This window comes from Macrobrachium nipponense, chromosome 19 (genome assembly GCF_015104395.2).
Source record: "Macrobrachium nipponense isolate FS-2020 chromosome 19, ASM1510439v2, whole genome shotgun sequence".
Lineage (NCBI taxonomy): Eukaryota > Metazoa > Arthropoda > Malacostraca > Decapoda > Palaemonidae > Macrobrachium > Macrobrachium nipponense.
In genome coordinates this window covers 86,492,851-86,515,350 of record NC_061088.1, presented here as the reverse complement: position 1 = coordinate 86,515,350, position 22,500 = coordinate 86,492,851, and the positions used below count along the sequence as shown (strand labels likewise).

The 22,500-nt window shown below is 37.9% G+C and overlaps 1 protein-coding gene across 2 annotated transcripts in view; it reads left to right on the top strand.

Annotated features, from left to right (window-relative positions):
• LOC135213124 (protein amalgam-like) overlaps positions 1–22,500 on the top strand; it is a 251,552-nt gene that overhangs the window by 223,862 nt on the left and 5,190 nt on the right. For both annotated transcript variants that reach the window (XM_064247046.1, XM_064247039.1), the window contains exons 5-6: positions 15,984–16,112; positions 19,599–19,799. In XM_064247046.1, coding sequence (XP_064103116.1) covers positions 15,984–16,112; positions 19,599–19,799 — 330 coding nt within the window. The remainder of the gene's footprint in view (positions 1–15,983; positions 16,113–19,598; positions 19,800–22,500) is intronic.

Below are 22,500 nucleotides of genomic sequence, written 5' to 3'. Positions count from 1 at the left end.
ATAGCAGAGCTGACCGAAAGAAAGGAAAGATGAAATCATGGTTATTCGATAATAATTTTATATATATATATTATATATATATAATATATATATATATGTATATATACACTCAATGTATATATGTGTTTATATATATCTATATATATATATATATATATATATATATATATATATATACTATATATATATATGCGCGAACGGTTGCGTCGTCCGAAGTATTTAGAAAAAAAAAAAAATAAAGAGGAAATGATAAATCGCCGTAGATGCAAAGACCAGAAAAAAAAAAAGTTTCTGCAATTTCGAAGAATATTCCTATCTCCTTCTGGCTCGCTTCTCCAGAGACCAAACGAAAACAAAAAAGTTAGGATTAACACAGAAATACTCTTCCACCATATCGTTATGATTAAGCTGCTAAGGTCACCAACTCCCTCCTCCTCCTCCTCCTCCTCTTCCTCCTTCTCCTTCTCCCTCCTCCTCCTCCTCTTCCTCCTCCTCCTCCTTCCTCCTCCTCCTCCTCCTCCTCATAACCCGGGGAATGCCTCGAGGTCTCCACTTGTCTCCACTAAGCAAATACGTCCCCTACTTCATCAGCATTCCATATTCTCCTGCCTGTCCGTGTTTGCAACTCTCCAATGTATGTTTGTTTTGTCTTATTTTAATTATTAGAAACAGCTGAAGGCGAAATAAGCTTAAATATGTTATTATTATTATTATTATTATTATTATTATTATTATTATTATTATTATTATTATTATTATTATTATTATTGTTATTATTATTGTATGCTGGAAGTAAACCCTCTTTTCAAAACATGTTTTATTAAAAGTAATTGCTGCCTGAGCTGCGTTAATGTTATAAAAGTTTTTCTCTATTTTTTTAATTATTGTTTTCTCACCAGTTTAAGCAACAGTGAGATAAGAATAATCTGAAAAATAGAACAGAACCTTTATAAAATTAACGCAGCTGAGGCAGCAATTACTTTTAATAAATCATATTATTATTGTTATTATTATTTTTTTTTTTGCTCTATCACAGTCCTCCAATTCGACTGGGTGGTATTTATAGTGTGGGGTTCCGGGTTGCATCCTGCCTCCTTAGGAGTCCATCATTTTTCTTACTATGTGCGCCGTTTCTAGGATCACACTCTTCTGCATGAGACCTGGAGCTACTTCAGCCTCTAGTTTCCTAGATTCCTTTTCAGGGATCTTGGGATCCGTGCCTAGTGTTCCTATGATTATGGATACAATTTCCACTGGCATATCCCATATCCTTCTTATTTCTATTTTCAGATCTTGATACTTATCCATCTTTTCCCTCTCTATATTATTATTATTATTATTATTATTATTATTATTATTATTATTATTGAACCAAACAAAAACCTCTTTTAGATTTCTTCTGAAGATGGAATTAAAAAAACCCCACAAGATTACCGAGTATAACTTGTACTTACTATGTAAATACTTACAGGTAAACAAGTTATACTCGGTAATCTTGTGGGGTTTTCCCCATTATTATTATTGTTATTATTATTATGAAGCAAGCCCACCACAGGAGCCACTGCCGTGGAATTCAAACTTCCACAAAATATAGCGTCCATTCGGGAGAAGTAACAGAAGGTTTAAAAAAGGAACAAAAAAAGATATCAGTTATTTAAAAAAAACCTATAAATGAATAATTTCTTTTTACCGTACTTCCGTTCATATTCTCTTTCTTCAGTCTAACTTTCCACAACCCTCTTCTAACAATTTATGGATAGTGCAACTTTTGTGATGTTTTCCTCCTGTTACGTCTGTCAAATCTTTTTCTACTCTCGGGCCTAAAATGTCTATTCTGTCTGTCTATCTACCTTCTTTTTTGAAGAATTCACAATATCAAACCACTCGTGTGCTATCAGTATGAATGAGGACGAGAGAGAGAGAGAGAGAGAGAGAGAGAGAGAGAGAGAGAGAGAGAGAGAGAGTACCCAAGGCCTTCATGATTAATTGATGAAACCTCCCTGTATCAATCTGAAGTTGGTAATTAGTGGAAAGTTAGAAGAAAAACACCAGGGTTTTCTCTTGGGTTTGGTGTCAGTGACGTTACTGGCCGCTGACCTGAAATTTTAATCTGTTTGGGACTGTCTTGCTTTTTTTTTTTTTTTTTTTTTTTGTTTTTTTTTTTTTTTTTTTTGTTTTATTATTATATATGAATTCACATTCGAAATGAAGTATTATCATTATTATTTTTTATTTGGTCTATCACAATCTTCCAATTCGACAGGGTGGTACTTTTAGTATTGTGGGGGGTTCCGGGTTGCATCCTGCCTCCTTAGGAGTCCATCACTTTTCTCACTATGTGCGCTGTTTCTAGGAGCACACACTTCTGCATGAGTCCTGGAGCTACTTCAGCCTCTAGTTTTTCCAGATTCCATTTCAGGGATCTTGGGATCGTGCCTCCTAAAGTAGATTCACATCAACCGTGCATCCGATGTCTAGGCCAGTCCCTTACGACGCTTCTGATTGACTATTGATAAGCCAATGACAGGGCTGGAAACTCTCAGTCTCTCTTGAGAGTTCACATAGGCAGGATGTGTGTTCCACCTCTCCTGAGGGATACATCTTTCAGGAGAGGTAGAACATACGTCCTGCCTATGTGAACTCTCTCGAGAGAGACTGAGAGTTCCCAGCCCTATGATTGGCTTATCAACAGCCAATCAGGAGCGTCGTAAGGGACTGGCCTAGACGTCAAATGCACGGTTGATGTGAATCTACTATAGTGTCTTCTGGTTTGCTTCTGTAGCTCCATTATTATTATTATTATTATTATTATTATTATTATTATTATTATTATTATTATTATTATCATCTCGTAGGGGGGTTAGTACCGTCAGTGCAATTATAGCGGTTCTCTGTAGGTATTACCCAAGGGCACGTAGCTGCAACCCCTGTCGTTCCTTTTACTTGTACCTTCTTCCATCTTCCTTTCCACCCTCTCCTAACAATTGATTCATGTGCAACTGCTTTGAGGTTTACATCTCGTTAACCTTTCAAACCATTTTGCTTGTCAATTTCCGTTTCAGCGCTGAATGACCTCACAGGACCCAAAGTTCATATTCTCTTTCTATTCAACCGGGTGCCACACCAATCCCGACTTCTAAAATCCTTACGCATTATGAACAGAGTTCTAAGCTGAATTATTCACTTTTTTATTCTAACAAAGTCAAGGCAAGAAAGTTAGCATTATATATATCTGCTTTTCAACTCTAGTACCAAATCACAGTCCGATAACCCCTGACACATCCCTCCCCCCATCAGTCAACCCCCTCCCCACCCCCAGGCCCCCTACAACACCCGTTTCAAAAAAGCCAACAACCCCCCCCCCCACGCCGTTCGCCCTTCCAAAGTAAATACAAAAAACACTGTCCAAACCCACTGTCCATTGACTCCTCTCCCCTTCCCCTCGTACCTACCCTACCAAAAACCCCTATACACATGGACGAGCGTCATAGAGAGAGAGAGAGAGAGAGAGAGAGAGAGAGAGAGATTGGGAGTTCATAATTGAATTTGCCTCATCCTCCCGACAAACGCTCGACATCAAACGATGCCGAAGGCGGAATTACCATCAACTTTGTGTGAATAAATTTACCGTGAATCTTTATTTTTTATTTTTGTTTTACGGGGATAACTTTGGTGTCTGTTATCCTTTCTCTCTCTCTCTCTCTCTCTAGCAGACAGCTGTTCGCGTTCCGTTGCCGACGGGTGGGGGAGCCTTTTAAATGATTGTCGAGGAGAGAGAGAGAGAGAGAGAGAGAGAGAGAGAGAGAGAGAGAGAATTAGTCAATCCTTACGAGATAACAGGAGAAAGATAAAGAGAGAAAAAAAGGGGAATTAGTATTGCTCCGAGATCAAAAATAGCATGACTGATAGAAGGACAGACACCACAGAAAAAAAGAATTGCCTTTCTTGAGAGAGAGAGAGAGAGATAGAGGAGAGAGAGAGAGAGAGAGAGAGAGGGAGGGGGGGGAAGGAGGGGGGGAAGGTATTGTGAGCAATCCACATCCCGACCAAAGCCAGTTGCTTTTATCCAAACAATATTAATTATAATCCCGAGATGGGAAACGTCAAAACAAGGCTGTTTTCAATATCCCTTCAAATCTGTGTTAACATCAACGGTCGCTATGATTAAAATGCTTAGTGGTAATAATAATAATATACCAATTACCGCCGTTGCATCTGCCGTAAATAACATTGACTGGGGCATTGCAACCACGTCTGTGAAGCCTCCCTGTCGCAGTGACTTCATCCATTCATCCATGGCGGTAGTTTTTTGTAAATGAATTCTTGTGTTAGAACAGGATACGTCTCATGCCCTAAAACTAAGGACTGACTTTCATTGTGCTTGATATGGGGGGAAGTTAGTCCACCGGAAAATAGTCCTTAGCTTTGAGCCAGAGGGTTTTTATGGGCCTTTTATAATTGATATGTATGTATGTATGTATGTATGTGTATATATATGATATATATATATATATATATATATATATAATATATTTGTATATATTATACTATATATATAGAAATATATGAATAACTTGATCACGAAGTATACAAAACGTGATGCTATGTATAAATAAAGGTGATGTCTTGCAATTTTCCTCCGTGGCATCACCTGTTTATGGTATTATATATATATTATACTTATATAGATATATATATATATATTATATTAATAATATATCTTAGATATATATATATATATATATATAGTATATATGCTATTATATATGTATACATTATTATATATGCTATATTATTATGTATTATAATATACATATATGATATATATATATATACTATATATATATGTGTGTGTGTGTGTGTGTGTGTGTGTGTGTGTGTGTGTGTGTGTGTGTATAAAGGTGATGCTACGAAGGAAAATGAAAAGACCAGGCATCACCTTTTATTTATACATGGCATCACTTTTTATATATTTCGTGATCAAGTTATTCATATATATGTATATTATATATATATATATATATATATATACATATATTTATGTATATGTATATATATGTGTGTACACCATATATAATGTATACTCTCTCTCTCTCTCTCTCTCTCTCTCTCCCCTTTAGTGGTTCTCGAGGGTTATCTTAAATGTAAATGAACAACCTCCTTGTCTCCCTCTACACCATTACGCACTCCTTTATTTCCCCTACTTTATTTCCCCTACTTTATTTCCCCTTTTCGTTTGCTTTTCAGTGTCCGAAAAGTATCTCTTATATATTTCAAGAGCGTCATGATATCATAAATGCCATGAAATTGTGTGTTGTTGTGCTATGTGCGAGCGACCATTACATTCTAGACGTGTGGGATAAATCATATGAAAAGGGACTCTGTGGATTCTTCGCTATGGAACTCCTCAGTACCAGAGGTCCTTTATTCCTTACACCGTTGGGCTGTGGAACAATCTTCCTTTTATCAAGGACTCTGTGGATCCTTCGCTATAGAACTCCTCAGTTCCAGAGGTTGTTCCAGAGGTCATTTATTCCCCACTGAGGATTTTGTGCAACTGTAACGTCCGAAGTTCAAGCCTTTGAATACATTTTAATCTCTTTATTCATTTATTTCCTCGAATCCCTCCTATATAGTGACCTCAGCAAAGTTCGGGGGTCGTTATCCATGACTCATATTTCTTTGTGGGTCGTTATTTTTGTGATATTTTGATACTGACAGTCTTTTGTTTGTTTACGGTCGTCCCAACGGGGTCGTACTGAACACGCCCGTGGGGTTCAGTATCAAGGAAAGATCCATTTCTTTTTTTTTTCTTTTTTTTTTTTAAGTGAGATTTTATCTTTTCGTACTGAACACACCCGTGAGGGTCAGTATTTAGGAAAGATGTATTTCTTATTTTTTGATAAATAAGATCTATTCTCCTTTCTGTACTTCCCTTTACCTCCTCTTACCCCTTTCTAATGATCACCAACATATTCGTTGGACGCTTGAATTTCAGGTCATTGCCCCCTTGTGGGCTTGTTCCGTATGAATAGGGGTCTTCATCTTCTGAGTAATAATAATAGCAATAATTTGAGCGTTGTCGAAAACTTGGTACACCCATTGACGTAAACGTCTCAAGTTTTCCTTTCAGAGGGAATATTATTGGGAGTCGAGTGATACGGGTTCAAACCGCGTTGATGGATGTGACCCTGGGTGATTATAATATAGTTTTTACATTCGATTTTTAACTATTTTCAATCTAAGTACGGGTGTGACCATCACTTTGACTACCTCCTTTTATGCTACCTCAGCAAATCTTTGGTTTTCTTTTTTTTATCATGTTATCTTATGTATCTAGACTGTATCTTATTGACTATTCTTTGTATATTCCATGTACATGGGCTTCAGCGGAAAATAAAAATTATTATTATTATTATTATTATTATTATTATTATTATTATTATTATTATTATTATTATTATTATTATTATTATTATTATTCTGTTAGTTTTATATATATATTTTTTCAATTTTCCTTACAATTAGCTTCTCAGGCTCAGCGATGTTTCTGAGTATCTGGCCAATATTCATATTGGGAATTTTCAAAAAAAAAAATACAAATTCCCAATATGAATATTGGCCAGTTACTCAGAAACATCGCTGAGCCTGAGAAGCGACTTGTAAGGAAAACAGGGAAAAAAAACAATATATGAAATCAACTCGCTTAATTCTGCCATTTTTTTAACAGCTTAAAAGAGGGTCTCTACCAAAATATTATGTTATTATTATTATTATTATTATTATTATTATTATTATTATTATTATTATTATTATTATTATTATTATTATTATTATTATTATTATTATTATTATTATTATTATCATTAAAAGATGTTATGTATGTGATATACTTTTAAGGATTTTTACGTGTCTTCCAACTATTTCCGTGCAAATTTGATGTTACATTCAAATGCGTCAGTTCGGAAATCAATCTTCTTGAGGATAATACCCCTTATATTGCCAAGAAATGGGAAAGTAGAGAGTGCAGGCAAAGATACGTTGAACATAGCAATAAAGAATGAACGATAGCTTGATATATGTGATTTACGATATTCTATGTCTGGAAAGGCTAAAAGTGTTGATGCATATCTCTTTAAATTACTATGAGACCCTTTCATCAGTATAATGGCAATATCGACATGTGAATAGAATTGTTTAAACGTGTATATATACAGACGCAAATATATATATATATATATATTATATATATATATATATATATATATATATACGGGTGTGTATATGTGTGTGGACTTTTTGTACATAGATTATTATAAGTTCACGTATCGCTTCTGAATATTTCCATTTGCCACTGATATAAATCTCTTGTTAAAGTTAGTGACACACGTTCATCTTCTGAATAATAATAATAATAATAATAATAATAATAATAATAATAATAATAATAATAATAATAATAATAATAATAAATAATAATCTTTGGAAGCCTTATTTTCAAGTCAGTGGCCCCTTTGGTGGGCTTGTTCCGTACGAAAAGGTTTCATCTCCTGAATGATAATAATGACAACACCAGTAGTTGCTGCTACACCAAAGATTGGTCCATAAAATCACGGGACACTGTTATTATAGTCCCTGGGATCCTCCTCCTCCTCCTCCTCCTCCTCTCATCCTCCTCCTCCTGCAGTCAAGGCAGATTTTGAGGAGATTACTGGCAGACTCGTTCTAGGTCCTGAAATTTTGCAAAAGAAAAGTGACTCTGTGAACAGTACGTTTTTATACATGCGGCGAACTGTAGTCATTACTTCGGCCCCAAGCTGCAACACCTTTCATTCCTTTTTACTGTACCTCCGTTCGTTTCTCTTTCTTCTACCAGACTTTTTTTTTCTCAACTTTCTGCAGACAATTGATTTTTCTCCTATGACGACTTTCAGTCCTTTTTGCTGCCAATTTCCTATATTCTGTCTATCTTTATTTTCCATACTAGCAAGAAATATATATATATATATATATATATATATATATATATATATATATATATATATATATATATATATTTCTTGTTAGTATCGAAAATAATGATATTATATGTATATATATATATATATATATATATATATAGATATATAGAGTATATATAGATATATATAGATATAGATTATAGATATATATATAATATATATATATATTATATATATATATATATATATATATATATAATATATATATATATACAGGAAAATGTCGAAAGTGTGAAGACAGACTGACACACTCAAGAATAAAATTAATAAGAAATTACGCTGACAAACTCATAAACAAAGAGCATACCAAGGATAGAAAATAAAAAAGAAGAAAATACTGTAGTGTATCTGGCTACAAATTGAAATTACGGCAAATAATAAAAAAGAAATTCAAAAATAATCACGCTCAGAAGTGAAGCGAACTTCAAACAAACAAACAACCAGGCAGAAAGAAAGAAAGAAGAAAGAAAGAAAGAAAGAAAAAGAATGAAATGAGTGGATGAAGTGAAGAAAAGTGTGAAGATTGTACGACCCAGTTCTCCAGACCCTGGACTACCACCACTCCACCCTCACTCCTTCCCCCATTCCCCCCCCATCCCCCACCCCCCCGTCCCAATCCAACCCAACCCCCCTACCCCTTGAATGATTGAGGGGGTCAGGCCCCAAACCTCGAGGGAAACACACAATAGCGATAACAAATTCAAATGGTGGGACCGCAGGGAAAACACCGGATATTCACAAAGGAGCCTTGCTGCAAAGAACCAACTAACTCTGTTGTTACGATTTTTTTGGGGGTGGGGGGAGGGGGGAAGGGGGTTTGAAAGGAAAAAGGAGAGATGAGAGAGAGAGAGAGAGAGAGAGAGAAGAGATTGAAGAGAGAGAGAGAGAGAGAGAGAGAGTAAAGCTCTCTTCTACACGAAGTAGACACCAAAACGTTCTGCGGAGAAAGGAGTGGTAGAGGGACTGTTCTACAAGACGTAGAATGTTCTGCTGAGAGGCGGCAGCAATGAGAGGAACTCTGTGTCTTTTCGCTCATTTAGTTTCAGTCAATCTGCCAAGGGAATATTATTATTATTATTATTATTATTATTATTATTATTATTATTATTATTATTATTATTAATATAATAATAAAATAAAATAATTAATAATAATAATAATAATAATAATAATAATAATAATAATAATAATGATAATACAGAGGGTTATTCATCGTTTCCTAAAGACCATCTGCTGTCCTTCGTTATTCCAGTCGAGGGTTTGCCATGACAAGGTGGAATGTGAGCTTACCAATGTCAGGAAGGGAAATATTTTGCCTGTGTCAGATAGGAAAATATTTTGCTTGTGTCAGAAAGGTTCCATTTTGCTTGTGGCAGAAAGGGAAATATTTTGCCGGTGTCAGATAGGGAAATATTTTGCCTGTGTCAGAGAGGAATCATTTTGCCTGTGTCAGAAAGGAATCATTTTGCCCGTGTCAGAGAGGGAAATATTTTGCCTGTGTCAGAGAGGAATCATTTTGCCCGTGTCAGAGAGGGAAATATTTTGCCTGCGTCAGAAGGAGAAATATTTTGCCTGTGTCAGAAAGGAAAATATTTTGCCTGTGTCAGAGAGGAATCATTTTGCCAGTGTCAGAAAGGGATTATTTTGCCTATGTCAGAGAGGAATCATTTTGCCTGTGTCAGAAAGGAATCATTTTGCCCGTGTCAGAGAGGGAAATATTTTGCCTGCGTCAGAAAGAGAAATATTTTGCCTGTGTCAGAGAGGAATCATTTTGCCTGTGTCAGAAAGGGATCATTTTGCCAACGTCAGAAAGAGAAATATTTTGCCTGTGTCAGCGAGGAATCATTTTGCCTGTGTCAGAAAGGAACCATTTTGCCTGTGTCAGAGAGGAATCATTTTGCCTGTGTCAGAAAGGAACCATTTTGCCTGTGTCAGAGAGGAATCATTTTGCCTGTGTCAGAAAGGAACCATTTTGCCTGTGTCAGAGAGGAATCATTTTGCCTGTGTCAGAGAGGAATCATTTTGCCAGCGTCAGAAAGAGAAATATTTTGCCTGTGTCAGAAAGGAACCATTTTGCCTGTGTCAGAGAGGAATCATTTTGCCTGTGTCAGAAAGGAACCATTTTGCCTGTGTCAGAGAGGAATCATTTTGCCTGTGTCAGAAAGGAACCATTTTGCCTGTGTCAGAGAGGAATCATTTTGCCTGCGTCAGAAAGGAACCATTTTGCCTGTGTCAGAGAGGAATCATTTTGCCAGCGTCAGAAAGGGAAACATTCTGCCAGTGTCAGAAAGGGATCATTTTGCCTGTGTCAGAAAGGGAATTATTTTGCCTGTGTCAGAAAGGGAAATATTTTGCCTGTGTCAGAAAGGGAAATATTTTGCCTGAGTTAGAAAGGGAAATATTTTGCCAGTGTCAGAAAGGGAAATATTCTGCCAGTGTCAGAAAGGGATCATTTTGCCTGTGTCAGAAAGGGAAATATTTTGCCAGTGTCAGAAAGGGATCATTTTGCCTGTGTCAGAAAGGGAAATATTTTGCCTGTGTCAGAAAGGGAAATATTTTGCCAGTGTCAGAAAGGGACCATTTTGCCTGTGTCAGAAAGGGAAATATTTTGCCTGTGTCGGAAAGGGAAATATTTTGCCTGTGTCAGAAAGGGAAATATTTTGCCTGTGTCAGAAAGGGAAATATTTTGCCAGTGTCAGAAAGGGAAATATTCTGCCAGTGTCAGAAAGGGATCATTTTGCCTGTCAGAAAGGGAAATATTTTGCCAGTGTCAGAAAGGAACCATTTTACCTGTGTTAAAAAGGGATAAAGTTATGATCTGAAGGAAACTTATTATTATTATTATTATTAATTATTATTATTATTATTATTATTATTATTATTATTATTTGAAAGGTGCAGTCAGCTGTGGTTGAAGGATGCATAGTCAGCATCTGTTAGGTTCAAAGAGAGAGAGAGAGAGAGAGAGAGGAGGTAATGGCGTCAGTGTACCTCTTGCAGTGCACTGTAGGCATTGCTTAAGGTTCTTTGCAGCGCCCCCTTCCGACCCTAGCTGCAACCCCTATCATCCATTTTACTGTACCTCCGTTCATATTCTCTTTCAAACTTTTTTTACTGTCATTTCCCCCTTTCAGCTCTGAATGACCTCATAGATTCCCTGGCCTTGGTCCGAATTCCATCTGCTCTATTCTACAGGGTGTCCATAAAGTCCCAGTACCATTCTGGGCAATAAATACCTGTAATGGTACTGGGACTTTATGGACGCGCTGTATATCTTCGTGCACACAGTAACATGACCTCGACCAAAAATGGCAAGCGCCTGAATAAAAGCACAAGCAAGCAGGGGAAACCCTTTGCAAGCAGAACGAAAGGATCCAGGCAAGCAGGCAAACTGAAAATTCCCCCATAATCTCAGCGTTGCACGCCCCAAGCAATTTCCACACGCCCGTCACGCCCGGCCGCCCGTGAAGCTTCGGGCGACTTCCCCGTCAAACAATGCATTCGTGGGTAGGAACTAAAGAGCTGTATAGGCATTGTTAGGAAGAAGTAGTCCGGGCGGGGGGCTTGGAATGTAGGGTAGAATGGAGGAAATGAAAGAGATTCATACTAGCAACCACAAGAACAACTATTTCTAACATTTAACCTCCATAGGGAGGGTGTTAGTGTCATCAGTCCACCTCACGCGGTGCACTGTAGGTATTTACTTAAAGTTCTTCGCAGCAGCGTCCCTTCCCTATGCACCTGCCTGCAACCCCTTTCATTCCTTTAACCGTACCTCCGTTCATATTCTCTTTCTTCCATCTCGCTATCCACCCTCTTTTTTTTTTCTGTCCGTTTCGGTTTCAGCGCTGAATGACCTCATATGTCCAAGTGCTTGGCGTTTGGTCTCAATTCTATATCGTATCCCATGAGCAAAGTAGGCGACGAGGAAGGGAACATTTACAGGAATAGTTTGGAAAGATCTAAATCCAAAATATGAGTAGAACGATGAAATTCTTTTAATGTACCATGTACAATAAACCCATCAAATGTTGCATATAATAGGAACCTCAGATAACCTTGCGTAGAGGTTACCCAAAATGCTTACCCATAGGAACCCTAGATAAACGCAACCGATGACCCCAGACAAAACCTTGCATAGATGTTACCCAACAAACCCAACCCTTAGAACCTCAGGATAACCAACCCTGATAACCCAGATAAAACCCTTGCATAGAGGTTACCCAACACTTGCCCTTTAGAAACCCCAAGATAACCACCCTTAGAAACCCCAGGATAACAATTACATAGGAGGTTACACAAACCACCCACCCTTAGGAACCTCAGATAACCACCCAGAAGTAACCCTCCGATAACCTTGCAAATAGAGGTTACCCAAACCCAAACCCACCCACCCTTAGGAACCCCAGATAACCACCCTTAGAAACCTCCCCCAGAAAACCTTTAACCACCCTAGAGGTTACCCCAAACAACAAACCCTTGCAGGAAACCTTCACCCCATAACGCCCCACCCTTTATGAACCCCAGATAACCAACCCCCTTAGAAACCCCGAACCTTTGCATAGAGGTTTTACCCAAACATCCCACCCTTAGGAACCCCAGCAGGAGAACCACCCTTGAGTTAAACCCCATCAAAAATCCCTTGCAATAGAGGTTACTTCAAACCCAAAACCCCACCTTAGGACCTCCTATACCACTCCTGGAGTACCCCAGATAACCTTACCCAATAGGAGTTTTCCCGAACACTTGCCTTTAGGAACCCCAGATAACCAACCCTTTATTAAACCCCAGATCACCTTACATAGAGGTTACGAAACAAAAACCCCACCCTTAGGAACCTCCGATAACCACCCTGAGTAACCCCAGATAACCTTGCATAGAGGTTTCCCAAACACTTGCCTTTAGGAACCCCAGATAACCACCCTTAGAAACCCCAGATAACCTTACATAGAGGTTACCCAAACACCCACCCTTAGGAACCTCAGATAACCACCCTGAGTAACCCCAGATAACCTTGCATAGAGGTTACCCAAACACTTACCCTTAGAAACCCCAGGTAACCTTGCCTTTTCACCCTTTTTCCTAACCATAAAACCTTCTAGAGTAGTCGCATCAACGATAGCACTCTTAGAGACGAGGATGCATAATATTCTCTAGCAACGGATAAATGGCTTCCAGTCTCGACCCGCTGGGGTTTCCAATATGGCGCCCAGCTGAGTTTTATTAAAACTATATTATAACCCGATCGGAACGCTTCCAGGAATCAGACGCCGGAGATGGCGCCCCGCTTGAGAGTGGGCGGAATTTGGGCTGGTGAGTCAAAGAAGTTAAATAAACAGATGGAAAGTCATTTAAAAGCTATTAGTAGAGTAATTTGATTTTTTATGATGTATATTTGTTTTGCTATGTCATTCTCTTCTGTTTTTTTCTAGTTTCAGCATAAACTTGCTTTATCTTGCACATGTCCCGAGCGAGCTGGAGGTCTGATCACGCCTTGTTTTTTGGGGGGTTGTATAAGTTAAACATGGCGTGTGATATCCGTAGAGGTTTAAGACTCAGCATCAAAGGCTTCGTCTTTATAAGTGGATTTCTAGTCCTCGGGTAAGTTAAATATGGAGTGTGTTATCCGTAGAGTTTCACAACTCAGCATACAAGGCTTCGTCTAGTCTCTAGTGGATTTCTATTAAGTTAAATATGGTGTGTATGATATCCGTAGAGTTTCGTCTGACATATAAGACACTTAATTAACAGTCCGAAGGCCTAATAAATAAATGTGACGAAGCTACCTGTTTATATAAAGGTAGTATAGGCGTTTCCAAATAAAGCGTAGATTATGCCCTTTTGAAGACGGTGCTTTTATAGTCTCACCCTCATGAATTTAGAACATGATAGTGACTTATCTATTTATATATATCCCTTACTGGCGTCAAGCTTTCATTAATTCTTCCTGCGCTCCTCCTAGATCAGAGTAATTCCTCATGCAGTCGACGCGACACGATGTTATTTCGTCCTTTCTTTTCTGTCTTTCTTTAGTTTCTTCTTCTTCTTCTTCTGGGGTTGTCTATCACAGTCATCCTATTCGACTGGGTGGTTTTTATAGTGTGGGGTTCTGGGTTGCATCTATATTATTATTATTATTATTATTATTATTATTATTATTATTATTATTATTATTATTATTATTATTATTATCTTCTCTTGTCCATTTCTTCTTCTGGTTTGCGTCTGTAGCCCCAGTCTCGGGGTTGGTGTCTTTATTATTATTATTATTATTATTATTATTGTTATTATTATTATTATTATTATTATTATTATTATTATTGAAAAAGAACCCCACAAAATCACTTTGTAACTTGTTTACTTCTAAGTATTTACATTTAGTTTTACTACACACTCGAGTACTTTCAGGCCCTTCTGTGGCCCATTTTCAAGAGATGTTTGGGATGTTAGCCTGGGTCAAGGCCCAGCAGTCTTCTGACCCAGGCTAACATCCCAAACATCTCTTGAGAATGGGCCACAGAAGGGCCTGAAAGTACTCGAATGTGTAGTAAAACTAAATGTAAATACTTAGAAGTAAAAAGTGACAAAGTGATTTTGTGGGTTTCTTTTTCAATCTTCAGAAGAAAACTGAAAGAAGTTTTTGTTTGGTTCATTATGATTATTATTATGAAGAAGTAAGACGATGTCAAGGGAAATACAAAAATAAGGGACCCTACTTAGTAAAAAAAGAAAAAATAATAATAAAGTTAAATTGATAGACATGTATGAAAATGCAAGGAGAATAGTATCAGGGTCGTAATGCATTGCACCTTCGCTTACACTTCTGAAGAAGTTCCAGTTGCACGAACTTCCTTTGGGAGACAGTTCCACAGTCCAACGGTGTGTGAGGAATAAAGGACCTCTGGAATTTTGGTGAAGTTCGATCGACAGCGCGGTACATTTACACCGATTTTATCCTTCTTTCTCTTGATTTTTTTTCGCTTCCCCATTCGACCAATCTCTTCTTGCTTTGTCTATTCTCTTTCCTTCCTTCCTTCCTTCCTTCCTTCCTTCCTTCCTTCCTTCCTTCCAGCTGGGTTTTATTAAACGATAACGACGCTGGGGGAGCGCTCACAGAATGGCCTCACGAGAGAGCCGCAGGAAAACGTTGTTTTTTAATCCATTTCTCTTTTGTTCCTGCTTTCGTTTTGTCTTATTTCTTATTATTTTTCCTCCTCTCTCTCTCTCTCTCTCTCTCTCTCTCTCTCTCTCTCTCTCTCTCTCTCTCTCTCTCTCTTCTGTTCCTTCTATATAAACAAGAGACAAAAAATAAAAAATAAAACTACGGAAATAGTGTCTTGAGTCTGACGAGGGGGAAGTTTGTGCGTCTTGAAGAATGACAGATCGCGGAAAAATTGGTAAACAAATGAAAGATGATCGCTAATGCTGGAGACGATAACAATACATATATAGATATATATATATATAATATAGATTATATACAATATGGGTGTATATATATATATATATATATATATATATACATGTGTATATATAGATATATATATATATATATATATATATATATCATATGATGTGTTGATATTAACAATAACTGAACAAAAACTATTAATAAAGTTTCCAGTGTACTTACAACAAAAATATCGTTGATCTGTGTTAATAATAACAATAATTGAAGAAAAATATTAACAAAGTTTATAGAGTACTTACAAAAAAAAATATCATAGAGTTCGTAGAGCTGTTTTAACAATAAGTGAACAAAAGCCATTAATAAAATTTCCAGTTTACTTACAAAAAAAATGAATAAATAAAATCGTAGATCTGTATTGATAAAAACAATAATCGAAGAAAAACTATTAATTTAAAATTTCGAAATGTGAAAGACGCACTGTGTATTTCCATATATAATTCTTCAGGTTAGGAATTCAATTGACTGAAAGACCTTCTTCCGTTTTTCGACAGTGAGCCAGCTGGACCACCCGGCTCTCCCCCTGGGCCAGGTCAGCCGAATGGACATGGGCGCTTACCTGTGCATCGCTTCCAACGGGGTGCCGCCTTCGATAAGCAAGAGGATTACTCTGGACGTCGAGTGTGAGTATGCCAGGGTCTAGGGGCCCACTATGACACCTTTTTACTCAGTAACTATGGCACTGTTCCGCATTGTTACTCAATAACTATGGCATGTTACTCAGTAACTATGGCACCTTGTTACTCAGTAACTATGGCACCTTGTTATTCAGTAACTATGGCACTATTGTTACACAGTAACTTTGGCAATTTGTTACTCAATAACTATGGCATTGTTGCACGTTGTTGCTCAATAACTAAGGCACTGTTGTACTTTGTTACTCAATAAGTATGGCACTATTACGCTGTTACTCAATAACTATGGCACTGTTGCACTTTATTGCTCAATAACTATGGCACTATTACGCTGTTACTCAATAACTATGGCACTGTTGCACTTTATTGCTCAATAACTATGGCACTATTACGCTGTTACTCAATAACTATGGCACTGTTGCACTTTATTGCTCAATAACTATGGCACTATTACACTGTTACAATACTATTGGCACTTAGCTGTTACTCAATAACTATGGCACTGTGCACTTTGTTGCTCAATAACATGGCACTATTCACTATTACTCAATAACTTTTACACTGTTGACTTTATTGCTCATAACTATGGACACATTACACTGTTACAATAACTATGGCATTGGCACGTTACTCAATAACTATGGCACTATTACACTGTTACTCAGTAACTATGGCACTGTTGCACTTTGTTGCTCAATAACTATGGCACTATTACACTATTACTCAATAACTTTGGCACTGTTGCACTTTATTGCTCAATAACTATGGCACGATTGCACTTTGTTGCTCAATAACTATGGCACTGTTGCACTTTGTTGCTCAATAACTATGGCACTATGTTACTCAATTACTATGGCACTTTGTTACTCAATAACTATGGCACTGTGTTACTCAATTACTATGGCACTTTGTTACTCAATAACTATGGCACTGTGTTACTCAATTACTATGGCACTGTGTTACTCAATAACTTTGTCACTTTGATTCTCCATAACTTTGGCATTTTGTTACTATAGCTACGAATAGAATTCAATGGAATTTTGAATTTGATGGTGCTATGGACTGAGGATTTTGACACTGATTTGGAAGCTGATTCAGAACTCTCTCTCTCTCTCTCTCTCTCTCTCTCTCTCTCTCTCTCTCTCTCTCTCTCTCTCTCTCTCTCTCTCTCACATCATTTTACTTTCGTTAATAAGTGAGATCCTTTCTTTCTGTATTTCACTTTACCTCCTCTTTCTTCTTCCTAATGAACTCCATAATATTCTTTGGGAGTTTGAATTACAAGTCAGTGACCCCTTTGGCTTGTTCTACATGAGTAGGTTTCATCTAGTGAATAATAATAATAATAATAATATAATAATAATATAATAATAATAATAATAATAATAATAATAATAATAATAACAACAATGTTCTTTGGAAGCTTGAATTCCAAGTCAATGGCCCCTGGTGGGCTTGTTCCACACGAATAGGTTTCATCTTCTGAATAATAATAATAATAATAATAATAATAATAATAATATAATAATAATAATAATAATAATAATAAGTAGAGAGGACTGCGTCAACATCGAGAACAGAGCACTGGGGCAATATCTGAAAACCAGTGAAGACGAGTAGCTAAAGAGTGCATGGGAAGAAGGACTAATAAAAATAGACGAAGAGCCAGAAATATACAGAGACAGGAGAATGACAGACAGAACAGAGGATTGGCACAACAAGCCAATGCACGGACAATACATGAGACAGACTAAAGAACTAGCCAGCGATGACACATGGCAATGGCTACAGAGGGGAGAGCTAAAGAAGGAAAACTGAAGGAATGATAAAACAGCGGCACAAAAGATCAGACCCTAAGAACCAGGTATGTTCAAAGAACGATAGACGGAAATAACATCTCTCCCATATGTAGGAAGTGCAATACGAAAAAAGTAAACATAAACCACATAGCAAGCGAATGCCCGGCACTTGCACAGAACCAGTACAAAAAGAGGCATGATTCAGTGGCTAAAGCCCTCCACTGGAGCCTGTGCAAGAAACATCAGCTACCTTGCAGTAATAAGTGGTACGAGCACCAACCTGAGTGAGTGATAGAAAACGATCAGGTAAAGATCCTCTGGGACTATGGTCTCAGAACGGATAGGGTGATACGTGCAAATAGACCAGACGTGACGTTGATTGACAAAGTCAAGAAGAAAGTATCACTCATTGATGTCGCAATACCATGGGACACCAGAGTTGAAGAGAAAGAGAAATCGTACCCATAATGATAGGAGCACTAGGCACGATCCCAAGATCCCTGAAAAGGAATCTAGAAAAACTAGAGGCTGAAGTAGCTCCAGGATTCGTGCAGAAGAGTGTGATCTTAGAAACGGCGCACATAGTAAGAAAAGTGATGGACTCCTAAGGAGGCAGGATGCAACCCGGAACCCCACACTATAAATACCACCCAGTCGAATTGGAGGACTGTGATAGAGCAAAATAAATAAATAAATAAAAATAATAATAATAATAATAATAATAATAATAATAATAATAATAATTTAATATATTTCACATTCCCTCCACTTTCAGTTCATATTTATGAACCTTTTTTTATATTCCTGCCTTGCTTGAAATATTAAAAAACAAAAAAACTATCTATCTGTCCCTCTCCTGTTAGAAATCTCTGAAACGCCTCTGTAAATGACTGACGCGCTGACAAACTCAACATTGTAGTTATTATGTGAAGAAGAAGGTATTTATCCAATCCAACTGTCAATCAACGTATCTCACAGCTTCATGGAAATGTCAAGAGAGAGAGAGAGAGAGAGAGAGAGAGAGAGAGAGAGAGAGAGAGAGAGAGAGAGAATTGGTGCTACTAAAAGTATTGTCAATGACGAGGAACAGCTTTGACGAATAAATTAAGAGGATTTTTTTTTTTAAATTTCATTTTGAAGTGTCACTGGAAATTTTGAATGTCAAATTCTTTAGTGATTATACGCCGTAGGGGGTAGTGCCGTCAGTGCACCTCATGCGGTGCGCTGTAGGTATTACTTATGGTTCTTTGCAGCGTGCCTTCGGCCCCTAGTTGCAACCTCTTTTGCTCCTTTTACTGTACCTCCTTTCATATTCTCTTTGTCCTATCTTGCTTTGGACCATCTCCTAACAGTTGATTGATAGTGCAACTGCTTTGAGGTTTTCCACCTGCTACACCTTTCAGACCTTTTATACTGTCAATTTCCATTTCACCGCTGAATGATCTCATATGCCCCATTACTTGGCTTTTGGCAAAAATTCTATGTTCTATATTCTTCAGTGATCAAAGATGTGCAGGGTGTCCATAAAGTGCCGGTACCGTTACAAGTATTTATTGCTGGGAATGGTACTGGGACTTTATGGACACCATGTACTTCTACTAATATAACTTTTCCTGGTTTTTCTATTATAACGATTTCTGTAGGTCATCCCAATACCCATCCTTTTCCTCCACAGTTTCGCCCCAAATGCACGTGCCCAACCAGCTGGTGGGCGCCCCGCTGTCGACGAACGTCACCCTCGAGTGTTTCGTGGAGGCCCACCCTCGGGCCATCACCTACTGGGAGTTCGCTGGGTCTATGGTCATGAACACCTCGAGGATCGCCACGGACACCATTGAGAAGCTCTACAGGATCCACATGCTCCTCATCATCAGAGGTAGGAACGTGAGTCCTAAGGAGTCCTTTGAATCGATCTGTCAAGTGACATGGTGTTGACGTCACAGCTTTCTTTGTTTTTTTCAAAATCTTGTTGCCTCGATGCATTTATCCTGAATAAAAACAGAGAGAGAGAGAGAGAGAGAGAGAGAGAGAATTACGTCGTGTATGTATTTTTTGCAGCCCTTCTCTCTCTCTCTCTCTCTTCTCTCTTCTCTCTTCTCTCTCTCTCATTATGTATATATATATGACTGGTAAAAATTTTCTGTTAAAACAGAATTCCCTCTAATAAAAGGAGCCCATAAAAAACGTCAAAATATAGAGAGAAAATACTATATTTCAGAGAAGAGGGAGACAGCAGTCTCTGAAATATAGTATTTTCTCTCTATATATTTTGGCGCTTTTATGGGCTCCTTTTATTATATATATATATGTGTGTGTGTGTGTGTGTGTGTGTGTGTGTGTGTATTATTTATATCTTCGAAGATTGAGTTTTTTATAAAGCAGTTGTTTGTACCTAAAGGACGCGTTCGTTCCCTTGAATGACGTCGCTTTCCTGGACAAATCAGCGTTTTCAGTTTCTTTAGAGAAGTAGTAAGTACGTGGCCATGAAAACGAATTGATCGTGTTGATAAATATTGCATTAGACGTTGGAAACGTTTCTGTCTGCGTTTTGAAGCAACAGTTGAGAATGAACGGCGAACCGTCAACATATACATCGCTAATTGAATGTCAGGACCCTGGGTATAATGGTTTTAGCGTCGTGGTTCGACTCGGATGTCGCCCTGGGTTCGGGTCGCGTGACCCCCCCCCCCCCCCTGACCCCCACCCCGCCGGGTTTCATCTACTGATATAATAATAATAATAATAATAATAATGATAATAATAATAATAATGATAATAATAATAATAATAATAATAATAACATTCTTTATTTTTTGGAAGCTTGAATTTCAAGTCAGTGGCCCCGTGTGAATAATAGTGATGATTAGAAACGTTTTATAGATATTGAGATGTAACAATGACGCCATGATGCCGGCACGCCAAGAAGCAATTGCATTTGCGTGCAAGTTCTTCCCAAAAGCCAAATTCCTAGGAATCTTTATCAGTTGCCCTTAAGGAGGCGTGGAATTCCAGACTGTTCCCGGACGGGGAGTTTAATGGCCGGGGTCCGTTTTAATCTTTTTTCGTGAAATCTCGTTAACTCCGGAAGCGAATGTAACGATGGATGTCTATTGGTCGTTGGTATATACTCTCCCGAGGAGGTAATTACATCGCCCAGAGTTTAATAGACGGTCGTCCTCATGTTTGGGTAGAATTAATCTCACTTACTTCTTGTTTGGATGGAACTAATGTGATCTCGTGTTTGGGTGGAACTAATGTTATTTCATGTTTGGATGGAACTAATCTAATTACATGTTTGGATGGAACTAATCTGTTTGATGTTTGGGTGGAAATAATCTGATTCCATGTTTGGATGGAACTAATCTGTTCCATGTTTGGGTGGAACTAATCTGTTCCATGTTTGGATGGAACTAATGTTATTTCATGTTTGGATGGAACTAGTGTGATTCCATGTTTGGATGGAACTAATCTGATTCCATGTTTGGATGGAACTAATGTTATATCATGTTTGGATGGAACTGATGTGATTTCATATTTGGATGGATAATGTGATCTCGTGTTTGGATGGAACTAATGTTTCCATGTTTGGATGGAACTACTCCAATTCCATAACTTTATGGAAACTTCAAAAAACTCATGTTTGCACGGCGATTACTTCGTGTTTGGATAGAACTTCCTTCATTCCATGTTTGGGTGGAACTCTTTCGATCTCTGCTCTGAACTGGCATATGGGATAATTGAACAATAATTTACAGGGTCTTTTTTTCGCGACTCAACAGATCTTATGGGGATCAGAAAGTTGGGTGAATGTTCTTGTCAATCATTGGTTTCATGTTTTGATTTTGAAAATAATTGTATGTAGTTCGTGTGTGTGTGTGTGTATTTGCATAGGAAAGTCATCCCAATGACGCACATAAGACGAGGCAAAGAAGACGACGCTAAAATTATTATCTTTGAAATCTTCTCCAACTAATGGCACAAGGATATCGTAAGTAAAATGTTACATCAGTTTCCATTACACTGATTACAAATGGCTGAAAAATTTCTTTGTTAATATTTTGTGTGTTTTGCGTGAACGTGTCTGTCTGTGTGTGTGTGTGTGAGAGAGAGAGAGAGAGAGAGAGAGAGAGAGAGAGAGAGAGAGAGAGAGACATACAATTGGCTTAGAAAATTTCTAACGTGTGTACGAGGGAGAATGATGCAATAGAAATGACTTGAAAATTTTATTAAATTTTGTGTGTACGAGAGAGAGAAGAGAGAGAGAGAGAGAGAGAGAGAGAGAGTGAGAGAGAGAGAGGCAGTAAATCCCCCTGAATAAAATATTCCTTTTAACCGCTTGGGAGAAGCCAAAGTCTTACAGGCAAGACGGCAAAAGCAGCAACAGAGCCGCCCAGAGTGCAGACAGGGCAAGAACAGAAGCGGGGTGGGGGTAGGAGGGCCTTGGGGGTGGGGTTATGGTCCCACTGGGTAGGGGGCAGAGGGACAAGCATATTGGTAAGGGGGCATGGAGGTCTGTGAAAGCTTTATTTACTCTCCTATCTTAAGCCGATTGAAGCATTACCTTTCCCGCGCGCGCG